We start from the raw sequence: 24,683 nt of genomic DNA, 5'->3' as shown, positions 1-24,683 counted from the left end.
ATGTTGTAAATATGCATGCTTCGAGATATTGTAGGTTGAATATTAGCAACCTTATCCCAGTTGGCCAATACTGTGGGCCTGTATTGTAGCCTACAGCGTAGGCTTATATACGTGTTATATGTATGGAGGTGTATGGTAGTGTTGTGGAAGCCGACCGGTAAATATAATTTGTTATTTTCCATTCAGAAACCTGGAAAACACATGTTACCTCTCAGAGAATCAAAACATCGCGGTTTATAAACATTCTAGCGAATTAGACCAACATTTCACCGCCAGGGGCGTAGGAAGTCGGGGAGCCAAGGGGGCCAAGCCCCCCCCCCCCCCCCCTTCAAAAGTGGGGGGACCAGCATATCTTTTCGTCCCCCACTTTTCAGGTTTCGGAAATTATATATACTTGTAACACAAACAGGCCTCTTCGCCAAATAAAACATCACAGTACTGCAAATATATCTTCTCGGTAATCTAAACATGGCGAACTGCAATGTTCCCAATGTAGATTACTATTAATATATCGCCTACATGTTTTTTTTCAAACACCGTCTCAGTGTCATGCATACGGATTATGAATAGTTTGACCATACAGGGTTTTAAGACATTCTTTGTGTCTTTTTTGTGTCAACATTAATGACATTATTTTAAACATTTAAAGCAGACAACTGGAAACAAGAAACCATTAACTACAATTGCATACTGGATATTTTGTAGATCTAAAGACATAGTGGTGGTGTTGGTTGTTTCGTAATCGTTTAGGCTGCTTAACAATGTTCGGGCGGTCGTTAGTTTAAAAGAAAAGAAAATATCAGCATGAAGTATGAATGTCTGACAAAACTCCACGCAAAACTGTTGGAGAAAATGTAGGATTGTTTTTAACCGAGTAAAATGCATTTGAAATATTGGTTTATATAGTGGCGCATAGGAGTAAATGACGTCAGGATCGGTTTCCTTTTCTCAAAGTAGTTTGCAATGAGGATCGGTCTAACAACGCATTTATAACTGCTGCTCAATGTAGTTTTGAATACATATGTCTACATGACAGAAACGTGCTGCGCACTGGCGCCTATTGTGTCTAATGTATACGTCTACATAGAATGCAATTTTTCTCATGCGTTTTGCTCGGCTCAAAATAATTTTTAAAATAAATCCAACCACCTGGACATTTTTCATGACGTTTGACATATAGTTCATTTTATTGTTTTCCTTTCTTTTTATGAGAGTTACTTAGCGTAGGTGGTTTTTGAAGTAGAAATGTCCATGCCACATTTACTGAAATAACGGTCCTTTTTTAATAACTGTTTTTCTGCAACGTCGGTTTTGTAGTTTATGCATCCATGTAACCATGGCTGCAGTTGTCGTAAGGTTGTGAATTTTGATTATTTCTGATTTTGCCTTTCAAGATCACATGATAGTGTCAGGAAGTTATGTATACCTGTTTTTCCAAACTGATAATGTGCCAAAATTACATAGGTTTATGTAGGTTTGCTTGCTGTAACTTTCAGGACACATTTTGAAGTAGCTTATATTAATATATACAATTCTCCCATGGAAGGGCAAATTATCTACAGTGTAACTTACCAAAAAAGTGGACTCATTTGTCTCCAAACACAATCTTTTTTTCTAGTTTAGTGACTGTGTTTCAATGCGATGAAGTCGCAGTTCCATTCAGCCCAAAAAGCAGAATAATTAATATATAATTGGGAAATCGTCTCTAAGGCCAAACGATCAGGAGTCCTACGATTAGCCTAATACCATTTTAACTGTTGCATATAGATTTATTATAAAATTACTTCCATCAGCTTTCACGACCTGTCAAATATTCGTTATATATATATTTTATGAATAATATATCAAACTTGTATGGGCTAATTAGGACATTAGGTATATCTTTTACAGACTACATGAAGACCTAGCTACTTTTATTACGACATAAAATTTTGACTGAAAGATTGATCGGTTCAGTAAACGCTTGTTTTTTCATCGATCGATTGTTTGATATGACTTAATTAACACGACGTTGGCAAATTTTCAGTCATATCGTGCATGGCGCAGTGCACATTAATCATGCGAATAATAATATTTAATAATTTTTAATAAAATATTTTTAATATTTAATAACCACGGAAGATGCCCTGTGACGTCGTCCATGTCCTACAATTCAAATCAATGAAGGTCTATGGTTCTTAAAATTAAAACATTAAACGAAAACGCCATGGAAACTGATAACTTAGTTTCGTACAATGACCAGTTTTCCAAAATTTAAAATGTCCAAAAGTATTTTTGCTAATTTTACAGGTAGTTACGTAGATTAAAACGCTCATAATCGTTATTAGTTTCGAAAATGGCAGGTTTCATGAACATGGCATCCTGCAATGTATTGGGAGAGCAACTGGAAAGGTGACAAGATCTTGCTATAAATTCAACCTACAATTACAGTCTTTCCGTTAAAATGCAATAAATTTAATTCTATTCAGCTTAATCTTAAAAAGTAGTAAATAAATGTGTATGTTAGAAACAGTTTTCAGTGGCCTATCTGATGATAACGTGTTTGCTGTCACTTCCTTTAAGGGTTTACTCGCGGTGTAAATTACGATGAGAAAGGGTTTAAGTGAACAGCCTAGCTAAATTCCGGCACTAAAATTGCCGGAATATTTCAAGAATATTTCACTTATACGACGGTGGCCAGCATTATGGTGGGGGAAACCGGAGAGAGTCTGGTCGAAACACACGACCTTCCGCAGGTTACTGGAAGACCTTCCCACGTACGGCCGGAGAGGAAGCCAGCATGAGATGGACTTGAACTCACAGCGACCGCATTGGTGAGAGACTCCTGGGTCATTACGCTGCGCGAGCGCGCTAACCAACTGAGCCGCCACTAAAAGGAAGTTTTATGGTATGCTTTTCTCCTGCAGTTGTTTTGTAGCATGAGAGAACCATTTTGTAGCATGAGAGAACCATTTTGTAGCATGAGAGAAGCAACTTCTGAGTCAAAAATCAGAATGAATGAAATCTCTGTGCCAACGAAAACCAGACAGAACGCCCTTACATCGTGAAATCTTTGTACTGTGGATAAAATATTTGTACCACAGGGGAAATCTTTTCGGAAGCCCATTAGTGTCAACGTGAAAACATTTTTTTAGTAAAAGTCGAAAATTCGGTATTACAACGTCGAAATTTCTGAAAAATTGTCGAGAGTTTCTTTTATTATTTCACAATTTCGAGAAAAAAGTACTCCCTCCCCTGTTTTTTGTCACCATGACACCAATCCTGCCTTTTTATAATTTTATAAGGAAGGATTTGCACCATAGAGAATTCAAACTGTATTCAGCTGTATTTATTTGATTGATGTTTTACGCCGCACTCAAGAGTATTTTACTTATACAATCATCCCCAGTACCTTCCTACGTACGACTGGAAAGGAAACCAACACGAGCTGGACTTGAACTCAAAAGGGATCGCATTGGCGAGACTGCACTAGCACGCTGATTGCTTGGCCACGGGACGTCCTCCAATCAGGTATAAGTGGCATGTATGTCGGTGTATGCTTGGGGTTTTACGTCGAACTTTACAATTTTTCAGTCATATCATAAGTTCTGTGGCAGGGCGAGACCATGTCGCCAAAGTGCTGCCACCACTGAAGTATCATACCGATACACAAGAGCCCACTCAATCACATTATACTGACACTGGGCCAACCAGTCCTGTTTCCTAGCTCTCACGTCACATTGACACGTAACCCTCGTCACTGCGTTGCTCCAACTGAGTGATGTGAGTGAGTGCTTGGGGTTTAACGTCGTACCCAACAATTTTTCAGTCATATGAGGGACGAAGGAATCCGGTGTATGTAATGCACCTCCTTGTTGCAGGACGATTCCCACCGCTCTTTTATCTAGTGCTGCTTCACTGAGACGACTTACCGAAGGCAAGTAAGCCGCCCCGCTCGAGACATTATACCGATACGGGTCAACGAGTTGTTGCACTATCCCCTTCACGCTGAACGCCAAACGAGGAAGTTACAACTTCCTCTTTTAAAGTCTTAGGTGTGACTCGACCCAGGCTTGATCCTGGATCTACCGCTCCCGAGCTCCAACTGAGAGTTTTCCCACTCCGGAACTCTAGGTCCTAGCAGGACTGTTTTTTGTGGATATGTCGTTTGCTGCATGTGTAGGACTGCAGGGAACCTTTGTACACGTTCTTTTATTATAGCAAAAACCGTGTCAGAAGTGGACAGTGGAAATCTCGAGTGACGCGGACAATCCGTCACCCTTACAACAACAGCCGAAGCCACGAGGTCTGGAATCGATCTCGCAACGTCATTTGTCCTGGAGCTTAAAGTCGCACTGAGCCAGAAGGGGTAAATTATTTCAGTTCATTAGCTATGGGCCTGACGGTCGCAAAGTTTTCGACTTCTTCGTGGAGCGGTCCCCAGACGATGTTATAATCGTATGTCACCAGTTGTTAAATATCCACCTCACCTGTAGATTTAATTAACTTACCATGACCTCCCAATTCAAGGTTGTTCATATTAAAATTACTCGATCACACCATACCAAAAGTGAGGACAAAGGCATTCTGGCTATAAAGAGTAAGGGATACTTTACTTACTGATTCAGTCATTCATTCACTTTCCATTAATGAGTAAAATAATCACAGAATCAAAGGCAAACACAGAAAACGCTTCACAACAACCTGTCACGGCCCTGCTGTATAATTCGGGCATTTCACCTGTGCTTGCATTTTTGCTGATCTCTTGAGTGAAGTGCCAGAAAAAACTTTGCAAAGTGGATCAAGATATCGTTCATATAGTGAAGAACCCAATTACACCGTACAGAGAATTCCATTAAATTACACCGTTTGCGACTCCATTACGCAGTAGAGATCTCCATTACACCGTAGAGAACTCTAATGCACCGTATACAAGTCCATCACACCATAGAGATCTCCATTACACCGTGGACAACTCCATTACACCGTAGACAACCCATTACACAGCAGAGATCTCCATTACACCGTAGAGATAAACTTCATTACATTGCCCAAAACCCCATTACATTAATTGTGGAGAACTCAATTACACCTTTGCGAACTTCACTGATTGTATTACTCAGAGTTCTCATCCCTACAGAACTGCATATGGGCAAATAATTCCCCTTTAGCCAATAATATCATGAGACATTGGAAGGGAGAAAAGGTCACTCGGATATTGACAACCATGGCAAATATTCCCGCAGCAGTGAAGAAAACGGCGTCGGTTATGTGGGTGTCGGGAACAGGACAACGCTCGAGGAACCCACCGCTCTTCATCAGATACCTGACAAACCTCCTAGCTTAAAGCTGCAGCCGAGCGAACGAGTATTTATTTTATTTATTTTATTTGATTGGTGTTTTACGCCGTACTCAAGAATATTTCACTTATACGACGGCGGCCAGCATTATGGTGGGTGGAAACCCACGACCATCCGCAGGTTGCTGTCAGACCTTCCCACTTACGGCCGGAGAGGAAGCCAGCATGAGCTGGACTTGAACTCACAGCGACCGCATTGGTGAGAGGCTCCTGGGTCACTACGCTGCGCTAGAGCGCTAACCGACTGAGCCACGGAGGCCCCGAGCGAACGAGTAAGACCTTTGTATAATTGAGTCATTCATTATGATGTGCATAAAGAGCCACTTTGAGTAGTTATTTATTTATTTATTTGATCGGTGTTTTACGCCGTATTCAAGAGCCAGCATTATGGTGGGAGGAAACCGGACAGAGCCCGGGGGAAAGCCACGACCATCCGCAGGTTGCTGCGAGACTTTGAGTAAGAAATATGGAAGCAAATTCTGTGTGAAAATTAAATGGAATGGGTTTTGAAAGTTGGTACAACGTGTTAATCTAGGTGCGTGAATGAGGAGGCGCAGTTTGTCAGGAAACTGGACATGGCACGCCTTACTGTACAGTCATAGGTAAACTTGGTAACCCAAGTTTTGTGAAAATGCGATGAGTGTCAAACGTACTGGTATGAGGTGACAATTCTGTGGCCAGGCCGATTTCTAGGGCATATCCTGACGTGCAAATCTTTTCTCAGATGACGTTCGTAAGGCGTCATCGCCATCTTGAAAACCATCTGGCTGACTGATGACTTCCAAATACTTCCGCCGGATGTCCAAATACCAGTTCAGATGATAAGATCCAAACACTTCGCTCCTGGTAAAAGCGCAACCACAGGAGACTGGCCATTCATCGTGAACCACATTAGTACCCAGAAGCCTTTGCGCTTTTCCGGTCGTCTGAGATGCCTAGAATGTCCGTGCTATTGGTCAATATCGTCTGAGCCACTGACCCTCTCGGATTGGATGTTGTGATCACGTGACCTTTAGCCTTTAGACCTTCAAGTATTACCTTTAATGAAAAAAGAGAAAAACTAGGTTGTCTGAAATGATAATCAAATATAAGTATATATGAAGCAAACAGATAATGCGCAATGAATTATTCGTTTAAGCAATCCTTCTCTTCGCGTTTTTAAACTAATTTTCTTCCTCACCTACTCATTGACTTATTTTACTTTTTAGTTCGTGTGTACACAGTACACTGTATTACTGTATTCGCGTATTTTTGCATACTGTGGCCGTCGGCAGCCAATAACTGCTAAAGCACTGATTAGGTTAATGGTGTATGCTATCTGAACAAGTATGGCATGCAATGAACTTAGACTTTGCATAAATGTAAAGCAGGCCAACAATACTACGAGGAGAACGTCCCATCGTCCATGTTCTGTGTGCATATTATGTACAACAAATTACACAATTCAGGCCTTTGTGTCTTTTCTTTACTTGAAGCAATATTACGGTAAATCAGTGATAAAGTTGGTATCTCAAAAAGTATGACATGTATTAATCTTAGGTTTTGTTAAAATGCAAGGCACAATAACAAGCACGCCAGCACGGCGAAATGACCCAGGAGCCTCCCACCAATGCGGTCGCTCATGCTAGCTTCCTCTCCTTTCGTATGTGGGAAGCCTCTCAGAAACCTGCGTGTGGTCGTGGGTTTCCTACAGGCTCTGACCACTTTCATCTCACAATAATGCTGGGCGCCGTCGTATAAGTGAAATAATCTCGAGTACGGCGTAAACCTCCAAATAAGTACATAGCCCAGCAGTCAAACGTGCAACGGAGCAGTCAAGCGTGCGACCGAGCACAATGACCCAGCAGCCTCACACCATTCCGGTCGACATGACTTCCTGTCCAGCTCAAGTTACTTTATGTATTAAACCAGAGTTTTGCATTTTTTACCAAGTTTGTTTTTGCCACCAATGGAAACGCAAGAGTTTATATATTTACCTCAGAGAATCCATTTTCCTCTACCATCAATTCATTCGGTAACAACTGGTGATGAAATCGAGGTGAGTCTGTGGCAGTTTTCAAATCTTGGTCAAAGCGCAGTGCTCTTAAAACAACCTGAATGAACAGAGGGAATTACTGGATAAGCGTTACATCATAGTCTATGGAGAAACCCACTTATGATAAACATACTTGCAGTATCTTTTTGGATTATCAACCAAACCACAGGTCCGTTTTTAACTTAACAGTGCCTCAAAATATACTGATGAATTTCCGTGATAATTACGTTACGCAGGCATTTCATAAAATGTCATATTAATTTTGCGTTATGCATAACCACAAAGAAGGAATCTCCTCTTCACTTCAAAAATCAGTATTCACTTAAATAAAGTCTGATGTGTTATTTATTTTTTCCATTGGTGTTTTAGACCCACATGACGCCAGTTAGCCAAATCCGCGTTAATAGGATTCGAACCTATGATCCCCAAGTCCCGTATTATGCCTCTCGGCTATACGAGGAATATGTTATTTTGTGTTGAACCTAATGATGTTTTATGGAATTTGTATACAGGCCATTCAGTTCATTCAGCTCGCGGTCGCTTACCAGCGCAGCAGCAGTTGTTATCTTTGAACCTCCTGCAGCACCAGTTACCATTCTCACTGATTTATCTCCCTTTACTATTATGGCAGGACACATAGAGGACATTGGCCGCTTAAATGGGTAAATGAAGTTGGCAGGCGAAGGTTTGATGCCAAAAGCGTTGATGATGTTCGGCATGGAAAAGTCGTCCATTTCATCGTTAAAGATTATCCCTGTTCTTTTTCCAACGACACCGGATCCGAAACTGTCAGATTAAAAAAAATAAATCTCCAAAAACCGATTCAAATGCTAAATCATTTAAAACGCTGTATATACATGTACGCTGAGCTCTGCTTGATTGTGTTTTGATTTTAATTTTTAGTTTTTAGTTTTAGTTTTAGGCATGGATCAAATTAAGATCGCACAGCTTTAATCCTCGCAACAAAGACAGTTAAGAAGAAAACAGGGAAAGTCTGTGATGGCTGGTAAGACCCACAGTATGCTTCCAGTAATATCAAGTCCGATGCAGTGAAGGGACGAAGTCGATATGCAAAGATGCGAAGATGTGAAGTTGCGATGCGAAAAGGCGAAGAGACGATAATCCGAAGTTGCGATGCGAAAGGGCGAAGTTACGATAGAACGAAGGGGCGAAGTTGCGATGCGAAGAAGCAAAGTTGCATCGTGCCCTTTCGCATCACAACTTCGCACCTTCGCTTCGTCGCCCAGTGTATTAGTGGAGGCATGCTGTGGCCCTTATCAGCCTTAATAATATCTTAAGTTCAATATACAAATCGTATGAACAGATCCAAATGCTTACGAACTTGATCTTAGGATACAAAGATCCTCCACACAAAATTTTATCAAAATCAAACAATATTTGGAACAATTATTGCTCCAGATTTTTCACTTATGTGATGGATGAAGGAAACCGGAATGACAAGTGACCGATGTAAACCATCGACTTTTGGCAAGTAACTCCCCAACTTTCTCACAGGTGACATACAGGTATGCAAATCATATTGGTGGAAGACAAATGGACTTTTGTCTTTAACGAATATTACAGTAGTTACACAGTTTAGACGGCCCTAACGGTCAGATACATGTGGAGTTGAACGGATGAGTCTACAAATTCCGTGTCCAAGGCCGGATTTGAACCTGCACCGCGTGGTGACGATTACATGAATCTTCACTTAAATAAATATTAAGAGCTGTTTTGATTGCCTCCCGTTATTGTACAGACGACTGTTATTATAGAAGATCCTGACATCTACTGACAAGACGGTATTTTTGCACCCTGATTCACGTTTGTGCACATTCCTTTATACTTACTATAGGTTTATTGTGCTCGTCACTGAGACAGCATTGCCGTCCACGTCCATCAAAGACAAGTGGGCGGTACCAGTCTTCATGTCATCATGAAAGGTAGGTCCATAGTGCAAGGGGTCAAAGGTCGTGTGATCAGAAATTTGCTTCCGAAGACTTTCACCATATTCGGGTGTTGTCATATTTTTCACTAACTGAAATAATTATTTATACAGCGCATACAGTGTTGAGCTGAAGATTTTTGGCCAGCACTGACCCACACATTTTGTAATATGTGTGAAAGTTATAGGAAATTTGCATCGCTGATGATACGTGTACATTTAAATCATTAATCTTTAATACCAATCTATTAACCTCGGCTGCAGTTACACAGACCACAGCTACAGCCAAACACGGACTCGGCTACAGTCACACATTAACCTCGGCTGCAGTTACACAGACCACAGCTACAGCCAAACACGGACTCGGCTACAGTCACACATTAACCTCGGCTGCAGTCACACAGACCTCAGCTACAGCCAAACACGGACTCGGCTACAGTCACACATTAACCTCGGCTGCAGTCACACAGACCTCAGCTACAGCCAAACACGGACTCGGCTACAGTCACACACAGACTCGGCTAGTTACACACAGACTCGGCTACACTCACACACAGACCTGGGCTACTTTAATACCAATCTATTAACCTCGGCTGCAGTTACACAGACCACAGCTACAGCCAAACACGGACTCGGCTACAGTCACACATTAACCTCGGCTGCAGTTACACAGACCACAGCTACAGCCAAACACGGACTCGGCTACAGTCACACATTAACCTCGGCTGCAGTCACACAGACCTCAGCTACAGCCAAACACGAACTCGGCTACAGTCACACATTAACCTCGGCTGCAGTCACACAGACCTCAGCTACAGCCAAACACGGACTCGGCTACAGTCACACACAGACTCGGCTAGTTACACACAGACTCGGCTACACTCACACACAGACCTGGGCTACAGCCACACACAGACCTCTGCTTGTCACACACTGATCTCGACTAGTCACACACTGACCACGGCTAGCCACATACTGACCACGGCCTCAGTCACACACAGACCTCGGCTAGTCACACACTAAACACGGCTGGTCCTACTATGACTTCGGCTATGACCTCGGCTAGTTACACACTGGCCACGGCAAGCCACATACTGACCTGCCACAATCTCTGACTTCGGCTAAAGTTACATACGTATATCTGCTGGTCACACACTGACCTCATCTACGTCCACGAAGTCGGAGTCTCCCAAATTCGTCCGCTTGGCGTATGCAAATTTCATGGCCTCAGCAATCCGGTGATAGGTCAGTATTGTCTTCTCCTCTGTGCCTAGAGAGTCGTTGCTGAATCCGTAACCTGACAAAATAAAAGTGTATCTAACTTTTAATTTATCCATACTGGTTGAACTCTTGCAGATGAAGAAATGGAAAGATTCACTTCAAAACTTCCAAAATGAAACAGCGTCACTGTGACCTCATATCTTTCCCTCCCACTGAAAACCCGAGGCATGCCGAAGTGGCTGTTTGTAGTTTACACATAACTATTGGTTATTTACTTGTTCAAAATACTACAACTTATATTTGTTTGTTGGTTAGGGCCATTCTTAAGAACCTTTCACCTCTACGATGGCAGTGAAGTTTTACGGATAGAGGAAAAGGGACTGTCCGGGCTAAACCGCCAACCTTCGGTAAGTTACTAACGAACTTGCGATGTACAGCAATGCATACCATCTTAGTTAACCTCGTCCCTAACATACAAGATCCATGCTTTACATGTATCACGACGGCGCTTCCGTGTACCACGTCGCTCCCACCTACGGCGACATGTATGGAAGACCATTGTGGCCATCGCTCTTGGTGTCGATTATTCTGTACTTTAACGGGAGAGAGACGCTCCAATTTATCGTTATATTGGCGCACAGATGACAAAGATAGAAAACCACGCCATTTTAAAGTTAAGTTGACGAGGTTTTCTGCCTTTCAGCTCTTAGCCTGAAAGTCCTCTTATGCAAATGAAGAACGACAGAGCAACAAAAATGTTAAGGAAAAACCACCAGAATTTATTTTAAAATCTCAGATATGACCCGAGTTAGGCTTGAAGCCAGTTCTGCCGCTGGTGACTGGCTGATATAATGTTTAACGCTGTAATAAAAATATTTAATTGTCAGCCTCATGACTGACGGCAACCGGAAAGCCCAAAATAATCTGCCAACCTTTGGCAAATAAGTGACGAACTTTCTCTACACGTGCTACATAGAGTGACCTCAAAATGTATGTCGTAAGGGTGGAAGGCCTCCCGTGAACTTCACTTAACCACTTAACTACCACTTACTCCCCAACAATATGTATATTGTATTAGTGGAAGGTAAGTAGCCTCCCACGAACTTCACTTAACTACCACTTAATCCCAAACAATATGTATATTGTATTAGTGGAAGGTAAATAGCCTCCCATGAACTTCACTTAACCACATAACTACCGCTTAGTACCATGAAAGACCCCTAGAACAATGCACGCTGGGGGTGGGGGGTGGGGTGGGGGGAATAGCCTGTCCCAGTTCGGGATTTAATCACCACCTTCATAGTTTGACGAGCGTAGAACCCCGCCACCATGACCTGCTCTCTCGGACTAGAGATGGTAAATCTTATGCGTGGAGGAAACCGTAGTGCCCGAAGTAAATCACCAGCACTTCACCAGCCACCTCAAAAACCGCCTGACCGCCTTAAGACCGCCTGACTTAACGGCAAGAGCTGGATTCGAGCGCAGAGGCTAGTGCTTTAACCATCTAAGCCCAACTAGGGCCCCTACTAACTCATATTAAGGCGAATCAAAGAGGAGGAATTTCACATAACTAGAATTCACCTGACGAAATGTTCTTGATATACATATACCTTCTAATATACTCAGTATAAGTGAGAGTACTGCTCCGCTAGATGGCGCTGGTGGAGAGTACAAGATGGAACCGTCCTTCATGCCAAACGTCAGAGGCGCTTTCCATTTGGCCTTGTACATTTCCAAGTCCCGTTCTGTGATGATTCCACCTGGAGGAAAAACGCCGCAACAAAGAAGACGGATTTGATTGGTGTTTTACGCTGTACTCAAGAATATTTCACTTATACGACGGCGGCCAGCATTAAGGTGGGAGGAAACCGGACAGAGCCCGGGGGAAACCCACGACCATCCGTAGGTTGGTGAAAGACCTTCCCACGTACGGCCGGAGAGGAAGCCAACATGAGCTGGACTTGAACTTTTTTTTTTTTTTTTTTTTAAATCGAAGTACATGTAAGTAGGTCTACGTAGGTCTACATCACATCACACTGGTTCGGCATGTAAGAGCAGTGTATTCTATAAACCAAAACCTTTCAGTAGACCGATTTCCTAATTTCATCTTGCTCAGCAGTGGCTAACTGAGGTCAGGTTTGTCGTCAAGGTTATATTTATTTATTGTAAAGCTGTTCAATGACTACTCAAGAATTTTTCATTCCTACGATGGCTAGATTTCACCTGCGTTACGTGTGATTATTTGTTAACGATCACATTTTTGTCGCTACTCTAGTTTTAAATCAGGATTCTATTGGTGGTTTGATCACCTGCGATACCATGTCCCTTACGTCGTATTAATAAAGATGTACAGCGCAGAGAATAAAACCGTTATTTATAAAATAAAAACGTTATTCATAACATAAAACGGTTATAAAACGTTCAAGGCAAATATTCATTAAATGTAACATTAAGCACACACAAAAAAACGCTTGTGTTGTTTTCATTCAACACAGAAATATGTCAAACCAACACAAACATGTGTAAAATAAATCCGAAGTACACATGTTTTGTGTTACAAAATAATACATGTATAACACAAACAAGACTTTGTGCTAATTCAACACAAAAACACCGTTGTTCAAATATGAAACAAGACTTTTGTTGGAAAGAACAACACAGCTTTTTTGTACAGAATTTTGAATAATTTTAGACCAATGACTGTCTAATAAATTGCCAAACTAACACAGCACTTTGTTTTACCTAATTCTGCTTAAGCCATAGTGCCACAGGGTATGTGCGTTGCTACTATTTATGCATTTTTATGGACAGTTAGAGTAAAAGTTAAACTCTAAGGTAAAATGACAAAGAAATTTATCGTCTTCAAGGATCCGTAAGTTAAGATTAATTTTTCAGCCCACTTTTACGAAAGCTGGCTCATTTTGATTTTCGTTCTCTATAGCCATATTTATTTATTTATTTATTTATTTATTTGATTGGTGTTTTACGTCGTACTCAAGAATATTTCACTTATACGACGGCAGCCAGCATTATGGTGGGTGGAAACCGGGCACAGCCCGGCGGAAACCCACGACTATCCGCAGGTTGCTGACAGACCTTCCAACTTACGGCCGGAGAGGAAGCCAGCATGAGCTGGACTTGAACTCACAGCGCCCGCATTGGTGAGAGGCTCCTGGGTCATTACGCTGCGCTAGCGCGCTAACCGACTGAGCCACGGAGGCTCCCTATAGCCATATTTCATCATGAAGTTTTCATTGATACACAGATTTGATTGATCAGTTAGTCGGTTACCTTACGTCGTATACTCCAGACTACAAGCTAACATGTTTGACTTGCATCACGAGTAGTCAGTCACATCCAAGCCTGTGGAAATAGCTTGCACATACATGTAACCTACTGGAAATGGCACAATAATTCGCAAATTTGGTATCGAGATGCTTCTATTCTACGGCATTATATACAGCATCGAAATGTTCTGGCTGCTGCTGTGGAATTATTTTAAATACACGCGGGAAAAAGTTGGGAATAGCGCCGATCTGATTTCGAACTATCAACCTTCTGGAAAAGCGAGAACAACCAAGTCTACCTTACCTCGGTCTAGGATGTCATGGGCAATGTCGGTGGCTAAGCCGCCATGGTAGAAACCCTCCCCAGTCTCCTGTGCCAGGATACGCAAGGTTCTGGTAAATCTTGGACGTTTTACCACGTCTCCCTCTTTCACCAATAACCCTGTGACGGGGTTGGTCAACATTTGACTGAAACGTCAGAAAAATCAACATAACATTTTATTTATTTATTTATTTGATTGGTGTTTTACGCCGTATTTCACTTATACGACGGCGGCCAGCATTATGGTTGGAGGAAAAAGGACAGAGCCCGGCGGAAACCCACCACCATCTGCAGGTTGCTGAAAGACCTTCCCACATACGGCCGGAGAGGAAGCCAGCATGAGCTGGACTTGAACTCACAGCGACCGCATTGGTGAGAGACTCCTGGGTCATCGCAAATTCCAAACTAAAGGTAGAGCAACTAGCAGCAGCAGTAACAACAATCAAGACCTCGCTTTGTTTTATTTCAGAATGCATATTTGGCCTCTGTAGCCATTTTAAACAGGTCACGTGACTACTTTTTCATTTTTGTTCTATTTCTCGCAAATTTTATCCTACTAGGTTTGATCTTATCATCTGTAACTTTGTGCGCTGAATCCAAATATGGCAATACCTTTTACCGGGGTTGGGAAAAAAACGTGATGAAAATTGCCGATTCCCCCCCCACCCCCCAAAAAAAATTATCTCACAGACAGAAGACCGTGTTATATGTAATTCGCCATGCCAACTTCACTTTTCTTTACAATAATACAAATTTGATTTTATCTGACATAGCTCTGGATGCTGAATCTAAATATGGTAATACTTTTTACTGGAAGTTTCAAGGTTTTACCGAAGGCGAGAAAAACAAAACCACAATGGAAATTGTCGAATTTTTTTCTACTCAAAAACTCACAGTCTATATGTTATTTTCCATGTGAACTTCATTGGAACATGTCTTATGTGTGTGAAATGCACCGTTTTCAATTTATTTCTAGGGCAACCGCTAATTAGCATAAAAACTATGAAAACTAGATCGATGGGACCTACAATACATTGTAACCTGTGATATGACCTTTCGTAGGCATGTGAGCAGATTTAAGCTAGATCAATATCGTTTTGTGTAATTTGAAAATTTTGAAATTTTGACTCTAAGATTGCTTCGTGATTTCGAGACCTGTGTTATTGGCCTTAGCGAAAGCGCTCGTGAACAAATATAACAACTGAATTAAAACGGTCGTGAATGAAATAGGCCAGATAGAATCCAGTGGTTCTAAAGATGAGTTTTGTACAAAAACAGATGGAAGGTAACACCGGGTACTAAAGTCGTAATTATCAATATATATTTCTTGCACTATGTTTGTGCTCTTATGTAAAGTATGTAAAGTAAGGGATATATATACAAGTAGCTTTGTAGGTTATGTATGTATTTGTAAGCTTGTGAGCTGACAAATACGCAGGAATGAGTAAGGAAGAATCGCGTGCTATTATTAGCGTGATAATAAGCTGGTGCTAGCTCATCCTATGGCATGAAATACTGAAGAGTGAGTGAGTGCGTGCTTGGGGTTTAACGTCGTACTCAACAATTTTTCAGTCATATGACGACGAAGGAATCTTTAGGGTGCATGTACGTGTAACGTGCCTCCTTGCAGCAGGGCGGATTTCCACCGCTCTTTTATTTAGTGCTGCTTCACTGAGACGACTTACCGAAGGCAAGTAAGCCGCCCCTGCCCGAGCCATTATACTGATACGGGTCAACCAGTCGTTGCACTATCCCCTTCATGCTGAACGCCAAGCGAGGAAGTTACAACTTCCTCTTTTAAAGTCTTAGGTGTGACTCGATCAAGGATTGATCCTGGATTTACCGGTCCCGAAGCGGACGCTCTACCAACTGTGCTATCCGGGCCGGTCAAATACTGAAGAAACTCAGAGGAAATTAGAAAAGGGGTGATTCCAAGATGGGAGGGGAATTTGAAAGGGGGGAGGGGGGGGAATTGTTAATAACCGTGTAAAGAAAAACAATGTTAATCAATACAAAGGAAAACACTGGGCACCCCACACCGACCCGATCTCCCATGAAAGGTGAGTTATCCCAACCAACTCTGCCGCTCAGTACACTCTAAAAATTAATCAGAAAAAATTTAACACAAAGTCTGTTATCTGAGTGATGCTAGAATGTATTCAGTTATTATAGCAATATTCTGTCATATTCAACATAATATCCTGTTAGGCTATTAGAATATTTAAGTTGAATTACCAGAGTATGTGTGTTATACTTAATAGAACAATTTGGTGCAATAGCAGAATACATTCTACCATCACTCAGATAACAGACATTCTGTTAAAATCAACAGATTATTTTTTTAGTGTACTCTTTGTTTTCATTTCATATGCATGGTTTACATATTTTATAAAAAAAGTTTTTATTTATTTACTTAATGAATTAAACTATTATGTTTTTTTACCTGAGATCGTCGGATAATGCGTCCATTTCAACAAGTCTGTCTATAGCTCGTGACAAAGCAGGTGTCACCGGAATTCCTCTCTCACACAGCTGAATTGTGGGTTGGATGAGGTCAGACCAGGGTAGTTTGCCGTACTCCCGGTGCATCTGCCAATAACCTTTGACCTCCCCTGGTATACCAATGGCCAGCGCCCCTGACAACCGAATTAATAAATGGCACAACGTTTGTTTACTCTTTGGATTTACAGTAACTGTTATTTATATTTATATTCAAACAATACATTAGCTATAAGACAGTATTACAATAAAACTTAAGTGTCCTTAAGTGTTCAGATCTGTTTAGTTTCTGATGTGTGACGTGTGATATGCACACCTCTATGGTGATAGACAAGTAATCTTCCACGATCTACACTTTAAACCATCACCCGAACGTCTTCCACCGCCCGATTTGTGAGAGTGGAAGGATCTTCTAATTCCCTGTTCCAGGCTCACATTGAACTCGCACATTGTGCATACGATGGAGACGCTCTAACTTCTCGGCCCGCTTACGAGAAGGACGCTCTAACTCGACGCGTCGCGTATGGGGAAGGCGCTCTAACTTCTCGGTCCGAGTACGAGAAGACGCCCTAACTCCTCAGCCCGCATACGAGGAAGACGCTCTAACTCCTCGGCCAGTGTACGAGGAAACCGCTCTAACTCCTAGGTCCGCGTACGAGAAGGACGCTCTAACTCGACGCGTCGCGTATGGGGAAGGCGCTCTAACTTCTCGGTCCGAGTACGAGAAGACGCCCTAACTCCTCGGCCCGCATACGAGGAAGACGCTCTAACTCCTCGGTCAGTGTACGAGGAAACCGCTCTAACTCCTCGGCCAGCGTACAGGGAAGAAGCTCTAACTCCTAGGTCCGCGTACAAGGAGGACGCTCTAACTCCTCGGCCCGCATACGATTTTTTTTTTGATTGTTGTTTTACGCCGTACTCAAGAATATTTCACTTATACGACGGCGGTCAGCATTATGGTGGGTGGAAACCGGGCAGAACCCGGGGGAAACACACGACCATCCGCAGGTTGCTGGCAGACCTTCCCACGTACGGCCGGAGAGGAAGCCAGTATAGGCTGGTCTTGAACTCACAGCGACCGCATTGGTGAGAGGCTTCTGGGTCACTACGCTGCGCTAGCGCGCTAACCGACTGAGCCACGGAGGCCCCCGCCCGCATACGAGGAAGTCTCTCTAGCTCCTCAGTTCACATACTGTACGAAAAGTGCGCTCTGACCCTTTGCTCTAACTCCTCTGCCCGCGTACGGGAAAGGCGTTCTAACCCAACGAGGAAGACGTTCTTAGCTCCTCGGCAGGCTAAATGCTGTTCACAAACTGATGATTAATTCTTACCAAACAAAGCCTTATCTTTATTGCCATTGTACATGGTTTCATTCGCTCTCCAAGGCGCCGCTTCACGAGCATCCATAACTTTGACCATCTTTGTCTCACTAAATAGAAAAGCAATTAATCAGGAGAATACATGCTACTACGCCAACTTCGCCAAATGTTTGTTATGTTTTATTTTTGTAAGCAAATCAAATTTTATATGGATTGACTTCATACCTTCTGCTTGTTTGTATACATGTGGACAACCTGCGAACGGTCGTGGGTTTCCTCCAGGCTCTGTCCGGTTTCCACCATAATGCTGTGTGCCGTCGTACAAGTGAAATAATAAATAACTTTATTTACGTAGTTAATTTATTTATTTGATTGGTTTTTTACGCCGTACTCAAGAATATTTCACTTCTACGACTGCCGCAAGCATTATGTTGGGAGGAAACCGGGCAGAGCCCGGGGGAAACCCACGACCATCCGCAAGTTGCGACAGATCTAAATAACTAACTAACTAACTAAATAAATAAATATACATGTGGAATTTCTCCTATTCAAATCTTTTTAGTGCCGATTCACAATACCTGTCATAGATGGTTGCAAAGTTCTTTTTAGTGCCTATTCACAATACCTGTCATAGATGGTTGCAAAGAAACCTCCGCCAATCCCCATACTATGCATGTTAACAGCTCCCATACAGAAGAGTGAAGCAATGGCTGCATCCACGGCGGAGCCTCGTTTTCGAGCGAGGATGTCTCTGTGAAAAGGAAAAACATAAAATACACTGCTGAAAAAGAATTTCTACTTTTTTCTGATGAATTTTTCTGATGAAGCGTCCAGCGTGACATTCATGACCATAGAGTTGGTGCACGTAAGAGCCGTTTCGAACATAACATAAAATACCATGTAAGTAAGAATATATAAATAGCCGATATAGCTGGGATCAATTCCACAAAGGCATTTTTGACTTTAATCAAAATTTTAAATCTCATCAAAATGCTTAGTTTTGAAAGTTAGACTCTGAAAGTTGAAATTTGGACGCATTTGTCTTTAAATAACATTGACCAGGTTAGAATTAATGTCTAAAACCGAATAATAATTTACGATCGTATTCCAAATTTCGACTTAAGTTCGAAATGGCCTTGTAGAATCGGCCCGTGATAAGTGTGAGTCAGAATCTGTCACAATTTTCGATGAAGCGTTGAAGAGAGTCGATATTCTAGGTATGAAAACACTGAATGTGGTTATTTTAGTATGGAGGATACTTACGTCCCAATATCGGAGCATATAGTAGCGTCAGAAGCCACCGAGGCATACCGGTATCGGCCGAGCTGGGACGAGAACAGTGGCTTGTTGCCGTCAGTGTTGATCTGTCGGTCAGTGTCTGGACAGCCTCGATCTAATTCTTTGGATGCTATACATCCTTGGACATCGCCACAGTCGCGATTTGACAGACCAATTGCTATCCCAATAGCAAGACCGATCGCTATGATGACTGCTCCCAAAAAGATGGCGCACGATATCAATTTGGAGACTTTGTGTCTGGAAAATTCGGGGGAAAATCTGATATTAGAAAGTGACCGCACGTCAACTATGGCCGACGTTTTGCCAGAAACTGCACGGCTTGGTTGAATAGAAAGTGGACAGATATCACTGGAAAGCACATGCAGCAAAAACTATAACGTTTTCAGATTTACGGACCTACAAAGCCTGGCAGTGGACAGAGAAAAGCACCGCACCTCATACCTAACGTAGAGCAGCAGCCAAAGCAGGAGGAGTCGTTGTTGATTTGAACAGTTGACCGCTTTGGCTGAGGGTGAACCGTCTTCCCATAGAACCCAGCTGATGGCCAATCAGGGCGGACCTTGTTGTTCCGGAAACAGAGCCCGGGGAAAACCCACGACCATCCGTAAGTTGCTGATAGATTTTTTTTTTTTTTGATTGGTGTTTTACGCCGTACTCAAGAATATTTCACTTATACGACGGCTGCCAGCATTATGGTGAGAGATAGAACCCGGTGGAAACCCACGACCATGAGCAGGTTTCTGCCAGACCTTCCCACGTACAGCCGGAGAGGAAGCCAGCATGAGCTTGGCCTAAACTCACGGCGACCGCATTGGTAAGAGGCTCCTGTGTTACAGCGCCCCGCTGGCGAACTAATCCCCTCGTCCGCAAGAACAATATATTGTACTGCAATTCTGTATACAAAAATAGGTTGACTGTGGGGCGCCAAGCAATGACCATAGAGCAAAGCCAGCAGTGTTCCGTGAATTTTTAGGAAACTTCCAATAAATAATAGTACTTGACCGCGACGACATGATTTATAATGCTTAAGAAAAACATAGCTGGCTACATGGCAATGTCACAATTTATAATACTTAAGGAAAACATAGTTGGCAACATGGCAATGTCACAATTTATAATAATTAAGGAAAACATAGCTGGCGACATGGCAATGACATAATTTATAATACTTAAGGAAAGCATAGTTGACGACATGGCAATGTCACAATTTATAACACTTAAGGAAAACGTAGCTGGCAACATGGCAATGTCACAATTAAAACACTTGAAGAAAACATACAATCAACTTTGTCATAGTTTACAATCCAGGTGATTCTATGGCTTTGCTGCAGTAGGACTCTTGATTGTGTACAATCAATTCAACTTAGTTATGGGTGAGTATTAAATAGGTCATATAATGAAATCTCTTTGCACATATTGCCAGTCAAAATCTGTATGTAAATATATCCAGCTGACTGACTAATCGTGTGATCGCAAGTCTGCAGTGCACTTAAAACAGACTGGTTGATTGGTCACAATAGCTCCTTCGCTCTCACAACTTATTGGTCGAAACGTTTTCACTGAACTTAAATTACTCACCATAGATACCCGAGTCAGTGCTGAAGGAATGGAATGATGACCTCCTGTATATATAGCGAGAATGAGTTCAGTGTAGAGGTATCTTAACGGTCATGCGCAAATCAGCAGTCTACGTCTGCATGTTAACTTCAACTATGAGAACCACACGACTTAATTGGAAGTGAATTAAGGTTTTTACAAATGTAAAAGGTTTACGTGACACAAATCGGATATTTTACCTACAAATGTTACTCCCTTTTATTTCTATTTTTCTAAGGTAAAACAATAGTTTACATACGGAGCAGGTTTAGGTGGCCGAAAATCTCAACATCAATGGTTCAACAACAGCGATGGCATCGGCGCGAAAATGTTACAGTAAATTACATAATGTTTTCAATAGACTTTCTTATTTGCTATGGACAACCGACTTTTAATTTAGACGCATTGGGTTACAGATTATGTAAACAGGTTTTATTAAGTGGTCTTTGCACAACAAAAATGTATATTGTTCCGGGTTACAGTTTTACCCGAGTTCAGTTCAGTTTATCAAACGACACATAAACATTATCCCAGATTGCTGACAGTGAATTGCTTATATAGTAAATGGTGGTCTCTCCCCATTTCAGCTTTCTTTTAATATGATTTATTTTATTGGTGTTTTACGCCGCTCTCAAGAATATTGATACGACGTCGCTCAGCATTGCGGTGGAAGGAAACTGGGCAGAGCCCGTGGGAAACCCACGACCATTCGTCTTTCAATATGGAATCAATAATCAAGCCAAATGTAAAAACAATAAACAGGTGTTCAATACCGTTACCCAAAGAACGACATGTATCACAGGGCCCGGTTACACGAAGCTTACTTAGCTAAGCTTGCCCTTAACTACCATGACGACGTATGTTGTAGAGATTTAAAGTGCACTAAGCTGAGGGCTACTTAACATTAAGTATACTTCATGAAACCGGCCCAAGGAAAAAGTGATCTGGTCTAAAGCATTCCCGATGTAATGTTACTGTATACTATCCTTACACAGATAGCGTATAGACAGATAGGCAGATAGGTAGTTCAGGGAGCTACTGTCGTTTGTCGTTGACCCCATGTCAGATGTTCAAGTTTAGGTAGCTGCTATGTCGTTGACCCCATGTCAGACGTTCAAGTTTAGGCAGCTGCTATCGTTCGTTGTTGACCCCATGTCAGATGTTCAAGTTCAGGAATAGGTATTGTATGTCGTTGAGCACATGTCAGATGTTTAAGTTCCGGTAGAGGTTATCGTTTGTCCTTGACCCGATGTCAGATGTTCACGTTTAGGTAGCTGCTATCTCTTGTCCTTGGCCCAATGTCAGTTCTAGTTTAGGTAGCTGCTATCGTTTGTCGTTGACCCCATGTCAGACGTTTTAGTTTAGGCACCGGCCCGGATAGCACAGTTGGTAGAGCGTCCGCTTCGGGACCAGTAGATCCAGGATCAATCCTTGATCGAGTCACACCTAAGACTTTAAAAGAGGAAGTTATAACTTCCTCGCTTGGCGTTCAGCATGAAGGGGATAGTGCAACGGCTGATTGACCCGTATCAGTATAATGGCTCGGGCGGGGCGTCTTACCTGCCTTCGGTAAGTCGTCTCAGTGAAGCAGCACTAAATAAAAGAGCGGTGGAAATCCGTCCTGCAACAAGGAGGCACATTACACGTACATGCACCCTAATGATTCCTTCGTCGTCATATGGCTGAAAAATTGTTGAGTACGACGTTAAACCCCAAGCACTCACTCACTCTAGTTTAGGTAGCTGTTATCGTTTTTCCTTGACCCCTTGTCAGATGTTCTAGTTTAGGTAGCTGTTATCGTTTGTCGTTGATTCCATGTCAGACGTTCTTGTTTAGGTAGCTGTTATCGTTTTTCCTTGACCCCTTGTCAGATGTTCTAGTTTAGGTAGCTGTTATCGTTTGTCGTTGACTCCTTGTCAGATGTTCAAATTTAGGTAGCTGCTATGTCTTGTCGTTGACCCCATGTCAGACGTTCAAGTTTATGTAGCTGTTATCGTTTGTCGTTGACCCCATGTCAGATGTTTAAGTTCAAGTAGCTGTTATCGCTTGTCGTTGACCCCATGTCAGACGTTCAAGTTTAGGTAGCTGCTATCTCTTGTCCTTGACCCCATGTCAGACGTTCAAGTTTAGGTAGCTATTATCGCTTGTCGTTGACCCCATGTCAGATGTTCTTGTTTAGGTAGCTGTTATCGTTTGTCGTTGACTCCATGTCAGATGTTCAAGTTTAGGTAGCTGTTATCGTTTGTCGTTGACTCCATGTCAAATGTTCAAGTTTAGGTTGCTATTATCGCTTGTTGTTGACCCCATGTCAGATGTTTTAGTTTAGGTAGCTGCTATCTCTTGTCGTTGACCCATGTCAGACGTTCAAGTTCAGGTAGCTCCTATTGTTGTTTGTGTACTACTGCGTGTAGGAGTCGTTCAGCTGTGGTTACTCAGGTGGTTACTCAGGTGGTTACTTGGGCGGTTGTTGGTCAGGTGTATGGTCGTTTCAAGGGCCCGTAGGCTCGTCGCCTGATCTTCATCTAGTAAAACTTTCCGTTGTTGAGTGAATGACATGCTCTCAAGTTCAAAAAACACATGTAAAAACACCATTCAAATATGTAAGTCATACGGGTAAAAGGTTTAAAAGTTCAAAACGATATCCACATACTGCTCGGGTTCCCTACATATAAGCTATATGTTATAGGCTACAGCTTAAATGTGAAGTAAAAAATCCACCTTGTATATCTGAAATCTGATGTCATCCGAATAAAGAAAGCGAAACACGATGTGAAAGAAGCCAGAAGTATGGGTCTCTCAGTACAAGGCAGCCAAATCCTCATTTTCACATTTTGCGTTTTGTCCGTGAAGTTATTCGGTGTCGCCTTACATGAAGACTTACAAATACATGTACGCCTACATCAACCTCTATCATTGTGTGATTCTCATTTGTTTGTTTCCTCAGTTTTGGAGATGTTGGAGCTTAAAATTAGAGAACAATAATTATCCGAGCAATTTGAATAGTAGCACCGTTATGCAGGACGGCATGGCCCTCTAATATAGGTGTTGGGGCTGACATCGATGGCTGCCAGTTAACTTTCAGCTATTCCAGATAAGACCAAATTTGCGTATGGAAATCAAAACTTTTTAGGATTTAAGTAAAGGCCTACTAATTAAGTAATTTGGTCTCTCTTCCTTGAGCCATTGTACACATTATCACTGCTGTTAGTTGCTCTACCTTTATCTGGCGACACAGAGCTTGAAAATAGCGAGTAAATATAATCCTAACAATTTCAATAGGTGTCCAGGAGGGTGTGGACCTCAAAACATGAAACCGATCCTAAAGCACTACTACCTTACCGCGTGCAGCGGTACGTGAAGGGTTAAAATAATACTGTCCTTAATTCCAACATGACCTGGTTCAGATTTTTCCGATCCTGCTTTTCTCCATTCAAACAATAAAACTCCACTGGACGAATCATTTAAATGACAAGACCTAATCATGCCCCATCTTACCGGCTACTGCCATAACTGGCGACTTTCATTCCATTTTCCTGGCCAGTTGAAGCCAATTCGTAACTCTCTTTGCTCGTCATTCTAAAATGCTTGACCTCCGTAAAAGCTACAAATTCCTCGTCTGACTGTTATCTGTACTGTATCTTTATTCCGAAGTAAGTCCAGGTCACGTGATTATGAAGTGCCGGGGCACGCTCATTTCCGTGATTGTCCATACGGTCCTAGTTCATTGGTTATCTTATATATAGCCTACAGCAATTTCTCGGCCACCACGAAAATCCGCTTGATGCTCTTGCGTGGATATATAACTGTCTTCTCTTTGTTTTC

At 42.2% G+C, this 24,683-nt stretch overlaps 1 protein-coding gene across 1 annotated transcript; it reads right to left on the bottom strand.

Moving 5' to 3' along the window:
• Window positions 1–5,790: 5,790 nt before the first annotated feature.
• On the bottom strand, window positions 5,791–24,436 carry LOC135479429 (glutathione hydrolase 1 proenzyme-like). The gene is made up of 13 exons (XM_064759257.1): window positions 24,357–24,436; window positions 19,399–19,502; window positions 19,230–19,344; window positions 18,592–18,717; window positions 17,979–18,076; window positions 16,592–16,784; window positions 14,131–14,294; window positions 12,150–12,299; window positions 10,479–10,615; window positions 9,224–9,411; window positions 7,919–8,159; window positions 7,315–7,431; window positions 5,791–6,376 (listed from the first exon to the last, which is right to left on the bottom strand). Exons 1-13 carry the CDS (start codon window positions 24,434–24,436, stop codon window positions 6,230–6,232), a joined length of 1,860 nt encoding a protein of 619 aa, XP_064615327.1. The 3' UTR covers window positions 5,791–6,229.
• Window positions 24,437–24,683: the final 247 nt, after the last annotated feature.

This window comes from Liolophura sinensis, chromosome 12 (assembly GCF_032854445.1).
Source record: "Liolophura sinensis isolate JHLJ2023 chromosome 12, CUHK_Ljap_v2, whole genome shotgun sequence".
NCBI classification, from domain to species: Eukaryota; Metazoa; Mollusca; class Polyplacophora; order Chitonida; family Chitonidae; genus Liolophura; species Liolophura sinensis.
The sequence above is the reverse complement of the archived record's forward strand: the minus strand, read 5'-3'. Positions and strand labels throughout refer to the sequence as shown.

Excerpts from the sequence above, each read along its gene's own strand:
- LOC135479429 (XM_064759257.1), bottom strand. The coding sequence starts at position 24,436 with ATGACGAGCAAAGAGAGTTACGAATTGGCTTCAACTGGCCAGGAAAAT. Across the intron at positions 19,503-24,356 it reads GCCAGTTATGGCAGTAGCCG|ACACAAAGTCTCCAAATTGA; the intron begins GTAAGATGGGGC and ends CGAATTTTCCAG. Across the intron at positions 6,377-7,314 it reads AGGAAAATGGATTCTCTGAG|GTAATACTTGAAGGTCTAAA; the intron begins GTAAATATATAA and ends TTTTCATTAAAG.